Source organism: Podarcis vaucheri (assembly GCF_965113315.1).
Source record: "Podarcis vaucheri genome assembly, chromosome: 12".
NCBI lineage: Eukaryota > Metazoa > Chordata > Lepidosauria > Squamata > Lacertidae > Podarcis > Podarcis vaucheri.
In genome coordinates, this window is record NC_138750.1 from 41,512,987 (window position 1) to 41,522,088 (window position 9,102).

General features: G+C 52.7%; 1 protein-coding gene and 1 long non-coding RNA gene across 2 annotated transcripts; one reads left to right on the top strand and one right to left on the bottom strand.

Moving 5' to 3' along the window:
• The first annotated feature begins 302 nt into the window (after positions 1-302).
• Positions 303-6,082, top strand: LOC309515661. The gene is made up of 2 exons (XR_014212606.1): positions 303-1,539; positions 4,651-6,082. It is a non-coding gene; the product is annotated as an uncharacterized lncRNA (long non-coding RNA).
• A 141-nt stretch (positions 6,083-6,223) lies between these two features.
• SKIDA1 (SKI/DACH domain containing 1) lies at positions 6,224-9,100 on the bottom strand. The gene has a single exon (XM_082193638.1). It carries the CDS (start codon positions 9,096-9,098, stop codon positions 6,414-6,416), a length of 2,685 nt encoding a protein of 894 aa, XP_082049764.1. The 5' UTR covers positions 9,099-9,100; the 3' UTR covers positions 6,224-6,413.
• Between the last annotated feature and the right edge of the window lie 2 nt (positions 9,101-9,102).

Consider the following 9,102-nt stretch of genomic DNA (forward strand, 5'->3'; position numbering starts at 1 on the left):
CGAGGCGGCCATTTACTGCCCCCTTATTTCACCACTGACCAGGTTAGCTCATAAAGCTATTCACACGGCACAATGGGGATTTTCTCAACAATTAACAAGAAACAACATAATAAAGCCATTGACAAAGGCCCGGCTATTTACTAGAAATTAGGCACTCTTTAAGAGACCAGTGCGTAATTTCACACACTTTACAACCTCCCAGTGCATTTTCAAACACCAGAGTAAACAACCTTGAGTGCACTTTTCGGCTGAAGCTGTCGCCACAACTGGCCAATTGTCTCAAAACTCCCACCTCACCTCTCTCTCTCTCTCTCTCTCTCTCTCTCACACACACACACACACACACACAACTACCCAGCTCTGTTTTCCTTGGAACAGTTTTAAATTGCAGAGTGGATGGACTCGGAGAGCCTATCCGCCCCAAACACTCCAAACCCTTCCCTCTACCACTCTGATCTTCCCCATATTCCTTGCGAGCAGCGCTGCGTTTCTCTCCCCATCCAAAGGTGCTTGGGCTTAAGCGGGCCGGGGAGTCGCCTCTTGTGACCCGGAAGCCCAGCTCCCAACTCTGCAGCGGCGAGCTCCGGCCCGGGCCCGTTCCTGGGGAGGGAGAAGGAAGATGGTGCGTGGAAGGCGGCCTTGCGCCGCCAATCCACCCCGGGCCTGACATTCAGAAGCCCTGCCGAATTCCTCGCGGAGCTTTGCAAGGCAGCAAATCCTTGCGCCCCGTGGATGTCCCCTATTTATTTGTGCGGCAAGCAGCGCCCTTTCTGTTGGTGCACGAAGAGCCGGCCCGAGGGTCCCCATTGGGGAGCCCTCTTCTGAATCCCCTTCGCGGGAAGGTGGGCGCGACCGAGGGGACCTTCTGTTTCAGGGCGGGCGACCCGGAAAAGGCCGGTGTGGGAGCGAGGCCTAGTCGGGAAGGGGAGCCGCTTTGGAGCAGCTGGAGAGGCGAGAGGAGACAAAAGGGAAAGGGAGAGCGGCCGGTGGAGAGGCCAGGCCCGAGTGGGCGCAGGCCCTCGACTCGGCTTTCCCTCGCCTCCTTCCTGCAAACAGAAAGGCCACCTTGAAGTGGGGCTCCGGGCCGGCCCTTCCGCCTCGCCTAAATGAGTCGGTCCCATGTCGGGGGGAGAGGAAGGGAAAGGCCAGGCGACACCAGGAGAGGCCGGCCGGGGCGAAGCACCACAAGGAGTTTGTTTTCCAGCGCGCAAGATGGCGACCAGGAGAGGCCTCCGGCTACCGCTCCTGGCCCACGGAGCCGAGGGGAAACGGCACTCGAGTCCGCCGGTTCAGTTGCAACCAGCGATGCTCCCGCAGGAAAGCAGGAGAGTCGCTTTCCCGAGGAAGGAGCTGTGAAACTGGGAAGCCAGAGACCCCCGGACTTGGCGCATATGCGCTGCGCAGGCACTTTCGTCAAAGAGGAAAAGAAGAGCAGGGAAGCGTCGCCGGCTTCCCACCCAAATTCCCAGCCCTGTTTACAAACACAGCTGTTGTCGTAGATTTGCGAAGCACCCTAAAAGCCACCAGCCGCGAGAGAAGGTGCAGGCAAAGGAAGGGGGGGGGAGAGAGAGCAGGGGGACGGAGGGAGGGAGGTGGTCTCGGCATCTGGAAAGGACAGAGCGCCTTGTTTTTGAAACTGTCAATTCTCTCAACCCCTATTGTGAGAGCTTCATGCAAAACATCTCGGGCCTTTTAACGCTGGGGCTTGTGAGGCCGCCTCAGATTGAAAAGGAGAGGGAGAGAAGAGAAGGGAGGGGGAAGCCAGGGCCACACAAATAATTATATTGGAATAGACACACGCACAAACTAACTGCAACATACTGTGTGTGTGTGTGTGTCTATGTAGATATCTGTGTGCGTGCATATATATGTATATGCATACGCGCGCACACATATATACACATATGACAGATATTTGGGAATTGCCCTTCGTTTAGCAAAAATGCGGAGGGGGGAGGTAAAATCCTTGCCTTAGTGAGGGCTAAGAAAAGCCCATGATCCCCCCGCCCAGTTCCCCCCTCAATCGTATTTTTATTAAACACGCTTGTTGTTGGAATCCCTAGGAGGAGATTTTGCCAGTGCCTGATGTTTGCAAGGGCGATTTAACAAGGTAGATTCCCGCTCTTTGTCCTGCTTCTATTGGAAAGGAAAATTGTTCTATAAGCTTCTGCTCTTTAGGAAAGTTTCTGCTACCCCAACGGATTTGCAGTTAAATCATGAACTTTTTTTTTCTACAACGCAAAGCATCTTAACCGTAAAAAAACCACAGCGAGCAGCACTTCCTGTGTTGTATCTGTTTTTTTCCTCCAAAAGGCCACTTTTGAGCACAACTCCTCTAAGCACGCTCACACGTGTAAAGTGAAACCAAAACATCGCATTTCTCTTCTTTCTGCAGAAACTTAAATTTATTGGCAACTAAATCTGATAGAGCATCATCCCCCTTTGTAAATTGCCAAGGGAATGATTGAACAACAGTCTTCATACAACAGACAGCAGGACTTTCCTTTATTACTGCATAGTGGTGTTTAGAATAAACAACCAGCAGTGAGATTCCCCCCCCCCCCATTTTTATTTTGTATTGCCACTGTAGTTAAGTATGGGTGGACTTATAGAGACAATCCCTTTTCAGAGTAAAGGGTTGTAAACTCTGTGTTACATCATTTAAGGCAATAGACCTGGTTTTGCTGAAAGGCATTTACACATGTTCCCTTTTGAATGCTAGATATATAGTCCATCGTTTCCTTTGTCTCCAAGAGCAGGGGGAGAACACTTCTCAACACATTTCTCAATAACATAGCAGCAACTCTGTTATATGCTTCATAGATGAATAATATTTGTCGGGGTATTATTATTTTTTATTGCCAGATTTTTGTTGTGGTGGTTTGGTTTAGTTTAGCCCTAAGAACTGGAAAGTCTGTAGAGCCATATCAAATGGGAAATAGAATTTCTCTTTCATTTCAGGTTAAATTGAAAAATTATATATGTCCACTGCTACTTACTAAGAGGTATTTTACAGAGAGGACAAAGAGACATTCCTAAATCCAACAATTTGTGCTGAACACCACAAGCCATGTGCTCCAAGGCATTCCAGCTAAAGGCAATGGGATTGCTCTGAAGCAATTTAACTGGGTTGTGTATATGGAGTTTGACCATCAGTCATACTCTAATAAGAATCCACTGGACCAGTTGGAATTGTTAATTTGTACAAAGGAAAATACCTAGCAGAATTGCAGGCCTCCCTCTTTATCCTTGGATCTCCCCCCCCCCCACCCTCAAAAAACAAAAACAGCTTTCACTGCCAACCATGAAGCAATAGGTCTTCCTGCCGGTCTTGAAGTGAGATGGACATGTGATTATATTTAGGATTTTGGAGTATTATTTGGTGGATCGGTTTCTCTCCTGCCCCCTGCCTCCAATGCAATTCTTTGGACAAAACTAGGCTAAAAAGCTGCGCCTTATGAAGCCTTTGGCTCAACACTGTTCATTCTGCAGCTTCTGGAAAGTGCAGCTAGCGAGTAACTGAGGTGTCGACAAAGCACAATTAAAAATAAAAAGTGTCTCAGACGTCTGAAAGTACCACAGAGTCAACAATGTGGTGCTTCAGTCCCCATCAGGGTTGAAAAACTTCCCCTGTTCTCTCTCTGCCATTTTCTATGGAAGGGCCAAAGTGGTGACGAGTCTGCAGGCCCCATGGAGTGGAGAAGAGGCCACTTTGGGATGGGCAGAGGCATGTTTGACACGGGGTGGGGGTGGAGAGCTCTGGAACCCGGCCTCTAATGGCAGGATGATTTTGCCATGAATAATAGTGGAGTGGGGGGGGAGCATTGGCAAATCACCCCGCAGCTTGCTAAAGAAGTCAGAGTGGGTGCCTGAGGCTGGGAGACTTACGCAAACTAAGTATGGCCTTTTGGAGTGACATAAGGCTGTAATTTGTGCAGCTCCAGACACAGACTAGCCTATAGCAACATATCTCCCTCCCCCATTTTGAGACCATCAGATTTTAACAGAGCAAGTTAAATAAGTAATATACCACCATGACTGATGATTGCAACTGCCCGACCTGACGTGAAAAACGTATGTGTATATCTGTTACGTGTGCATATACACAACACACACACATATATCCTGCAGGTATTTCTTACAAGGAGTGGAAAACCCTTACTCATTTATTTCTCTCTCCATGTGTTTAAAAAGAAGATCAAATTAGCTAATGTCTGCTTAGAAGATGGGGGGGGGGGCGTTATCACCAGGGGCAGGAATTTAAAGACCTTAAGGAACAACAACAAAACAAGCCAAGGATTTCCATCTTAAAAACATTGGCTCTGAGGCCCAGGGCGAAACATTTCAAATGCTGATTTCTTTTGTGATTTAGTAGAAATCATTATGTTGAGATTCTTCTATAGGTGAAATCCTTGAGAATTTGAATTTAGAAAGAGAATCTGTTGGCATATAAATGCTAAATTGGTGAGAAAGAAATTGCCCAGGAGCTGGCAGTCAATCCCAAAGTGCTGATTCAGCAACTCTGTGTCAATACTTTCTCAGCCTTTAAACTTTTGGCTAAAATCTATTTAGCTTCCCTTCCCTGCTGTCTTCCACCAACATGCAACAGCACTGACAACTGCCTCACACTTGTTTGTTTTTATATCACAGTTTTATAAAGAAACAGCAACCAGCCTCTGGAAGCAGAAGTCCTTCCAATCAAATCCCTACACTTTTCTCACACAGACACAGACATTCCCTCTCGCAGAAGAGTCGGAAATGAGCGAGGAACCCTACAATAAGTATAAAATCATCGTCGCTTTTTTTAAAACAGTGTTTTAATTGAAAATAAAGCTAAAGCATGCTTTTTCCAACAGTGCAAATTTCCATCATTTTGATTTACTGCTTCCATCATCACAACATATTACACCAGCATGTCTTACCAAAGGCTCGACTCTAGAAGTCTGCCTGCTTCAACTCTGTCGAGGTTTAAGTGCAAATATAGACAATTGCCTCTGATTGTCACGTGCAGTAGAAAATGATCCTGCTACAAAGATAGGGTGGTTGGGGAAAGTCCTCTTTTTTTCTTTTCTTTCCAGAGATGTAAAGAAAACAGTGACAAGTCCTGGTTTAAAAAGCCTGAGTTTAGGTGCCAAAGTAGCCACCAAGAGTATGGGGTTCTTCATTGATAATATCCCTTCCACTGGGCCCTCTGTTGCACTTAGCATGCTGAATGTGACTGCATTTCCTTCCGATTCCCTCCAATGGGAGTGTGAGAACCTAACATTTTTTCCTGACTTTGCAAATCTGGGAGGACCAGATTTTGAGAACATCCCCCCCCCCACACACACAAACCTGCAAACCTTCCAATAGAAACACAGCTCCAACCCAGTCCCACAACAAAACCTAATGATTGGAAGGCCCCCTCCTTGAGAGTAAAATTTACTGGGAGGCAAATCCCATTGAACGTGGGGTAGAGCAGCTTCCGAGCAAATGTACACTGGTTTGGCTGGGTTGAGTACTGTAGCCGAGATAGGCAATCGTGGCCAACCTGAAGGGTTCAAGGTGAAATAAGAAGGCAAAGAGTGGCATGTCCTTTTTTAGTCTCTCTTTTTTTCGTCCTAAAAAAATGCCCGACCATCTAATTCCAACTCTCCCACTGGTGACCCGGAGACACACGCACACTCCCAACTGCAGAGTGCAACTTCTTTTGTGGAAAGGACAGGTGGGGAATTAAAACATAACAATGAACCCTCTGCAATAAAGTAGAAGGCATTCCCAGCAGAAGGATAGTGAATTCTCCCTGTGCAACCTCTTGCTGAAAACAAAACGAAACAAAAAACCTTGTACGGAACTGAACATTTAGACTTCCTGAATTCGAAATCTAGTGCATTTACACGTTAATGGCTCATTCGAATTGTTATCATTCAACTTAAAAAAAAAAACATAAACCAAACATTTATTTGTAGCAGTTGGAATTGAGGTACCAGGTGCATTTTGAGACAGTAAAGTGTTCCAGCTTTAGCAGATTCCACTGAGGTGGTTTTTTTGTTTGTTGTGTGGTGTGTGTGTTTTTAATAAACTTGGAAAACTTTCGCCTGAAGTAGTCTGTGGAATGTTAGACCTCTTTCGTCCTCCTCCTTGTCGTCGTCCCCCTCCCTTCCCCCCACGATGGGTTTTCATGGCAAAGAAAATAGTAATCCGGTTTTATTTTCGTCGTCCTCCAAAAATAGAATAAACCAGGATTCCCCCACGCCATAAAAAAAAATCAAAATCAAATCGGATGTGATGAGGGGCGGGACCAGCATCCAGGGTAAGATTCTCGAAGGTCAGGAAAAGAAGTAGTTGGGGTCCCCCCCAAAAAATGAAAACAGACCAACAACACAACAGCAACAACAACGACCATGAAGTAGGGTTCCCATTCAATCTCTCTCTCATGAATGAAATTTCCTGAATTTGTGGCTGGGTGGAAGAGGTATTGCTGAGCCGCCCAGCTGCCATTTCCAGACAGGATGGGCCTTGGGAGGCGGCTGCGCATCCCTGGCGGTGTTTAAGGTGTAGGCTGGCAGCAGATCCCCGTCGAGACCCACCACCAAGGAGGGCGGGCAGGGAAAGTTGCCCATGAAGCTGAAGGGTCTCTTGACGGCCGAGGCGACGTGGCCGGCCGCCCTTTTGCGCCGGCTGAGAACTGTCAAGTCGTCCAGGGCGCCCTCGGGGGCGTCCAAGAGCTTCCCGGCGGGCAGGCGGGGGCTCCGGACGGATTTCAGATTTGGTTTGAGCGGCGCCGGGCTGGGCAGAAGGGCTCGCTTGCCCAGCACCAAAGTCCGGTAGTTCTTCCTCACCCGGGCTCCAAATTTGTACTCCCCATCCTCGGGTTTGGCGGCGGCGGCGGCGGCGCCTAAAGTGCAGGAGGCAAGGGCCTGGCTCGACGGGGCGGGCTGGTCCGGGGGGCTCAGCGGAGGGCTGGGGGGCTCGTCAGTGCAGCAGGCGGGGTCTTCCTTGGCTGGCAGCAGAAGTTCCTGAGGCTGGTGGGTCGGGCTGGGTGGCGGAGACGGCGAGGGCCCCGGTTCGCCGTCTGCCTCCAGCTTGTGCTCGTCGTCGCTGCCTTCACATTTGAGCGGGGGCTGGCTCTGTCCCTGAACGGGGAGGGCGCCATACTCGGCGTTGGCACTGCTGTCCTCGACTTTAATCTGGGCAATGGGCACAAGGGGCAGCGGCTCGGGGTATTCAGCAGCAGCAGCAGCAGCAGCAGCAAGCACCTCGGGCTGGCTTTGGGAGGAGGAACAGCCCAGGCAGGGGGTCAATGGGCGATGGGGCTGGGGGGCCTCTGGGGGCACCCCAAGAGCAGCAGTAGGGCTCTCTGCAGGAGCTGGAGGAGGAGGAGGAGGAGAGCGGCTGGGCCAGCCTCTCGCCGCGTCTCGAAGGAACCTTGGCTGTGGCAAAGCGTGGGGCGTCTTTGGGCTGGGTGAAGGGCACCCCCGGGCCAGGCAGGGGGCGGCTTTCAGGTCGGGAGCCTTCACGTCGGGCGAGGGAGAGGGACACCCGCCGCCCCTTCGGACCTGGCTCAGCTCCCCAAAGCAGTGGCAATCCACACCGGGCTCGGTTTTGGGGACCCAGCCGGCGGCGGTGATGCCCCAGTCCTCCTCGGGCGCCTCGGCTTTGATGCTCCGCGCGGGTCCAGGGAGGCTCTCGTCCCGTCCAGGCGAGGCGGGCGTTGGAGGCAAAAGACTGGCCGGAACCCCCGCCAGACCGGGCGGCTTGCAGAAGCTGGTGCGCCTGAAGCGGATGCTCTGCACGGATGCTTGGCTGGAGCCGGAGCTGGAGTCCGATTCGGAGCTGCTCTCCTCTTCTTCTTCCTCTTCCTCTTCCTCCTCTTCCTCCTCCTCCTCGTCTTCCTCCTCGTCGGAGCTCAGCTCGCTGGAATCCGAGGCGTAGCTGCCCTCCTCGTCCTCCGAAGACCCCGAATTGCTGCTGCTGGTCAAACTGGAGCAGAAATCGGAGTCGTTGGCCGCGTGGTCCGAATAGGAGCTGGAGTCGGAGTCACTGCTGTAGGAGGGCTCCGGGAAAGGCTGCTGGGGCGGCGCCGGTGCCAGGAAGCCGTTCAAGCCCGGCAGCCTCTCCAACGAGGCGGCTTTGGGGGGCTTGCCGGCGCGGGGCACCAGCAGCGGGAAGCGCCCCTCGGCGGCTTTCTTCCTCTTGGAGCGGCAAGCCAGAGCCAGCGGGCCGCTCTCCGACGTGGCGGCTGCTGCTGCTGCTGCTGCTGCTGCAGCGGCGGCGGCGGCGGCGGCGACGAGCTTGGGTTGGCTGGCAATGGCGGCCGAGGAGTGGTAGTAGTAGTGCGGGTGCTTGGAGCAGAGCAGGCTCCGAAAACAAGGCGCCTCCGACGCCAGCGAGACGTAGCGCGGCGCCAGCGGCGCAGTTTCATAGTTTGGCGACCCTTTGCAAGGGGATCGCGCCAGTCCCGGCGCGCTGGGAACGGGCGATTTGCTCCAAAAGTGAGGTAGATCCGAAGCCGGTAGGAAAGCGCCCGATGCCGCCGCCGCCGCGCGCCACGCTTTCCGTCGGCGGCCGCTGCTGCTGCCTCCGCCGCCGCCGCTGCTGGCCAGAGGCGCGGCGGCTCCATTCAAACCCAGCCAAAGTTTACCGCCTCCTTTCCAGAAGGCCGCGTAAGGGTCCGGCCCGGGGGCTTCTTGGAGGGCCGCGGCCCCCTTGCGCTTGGTCCTGAGCACCCTCTCGGTTTTGCACGACGTGTAGAGCGCCTCGACGTCCTCGCGGGAGATGAGGGTGCATTTGGCGGCGTGGAAGGCGATGGAGTTGATGGCTTTGAGCTTGCGCAGCTCCTGCAGGTCGCAGTGGTGTTTCTGCACGTTGAGGTGGTCCATGCGCTTGTGGACCGTCGTCCGAGGGATGTTCTTCAGCAGATCCGTGAAGACCTGCGACAGCGCGAACATCTGCTTGCCCCGGATCACCAGGTAACCCAGGCGCACGCCGTCCACCTCCTCGAAGCCCGACTTCAGGTGGTCTCCCATGGCGCGCGCCTCAGAGCAGTCCCGGCATCCGGGCAGCGGGAGGGAGCATAAAAAGGGGGCGCCGGAGGGGCCCCCCCAACCGCCACACATGCAC

What these genes read in the sequence shown, in the direction of transcription:
- SKIDA1 (XM_082193638.1), bottom strand. Translation starts at nt 9,098, where the DNA reads ATGTGTGGCGGTTGGGGGGGCCCCTCCGGCGCCCCCTTTTTATGCTCC.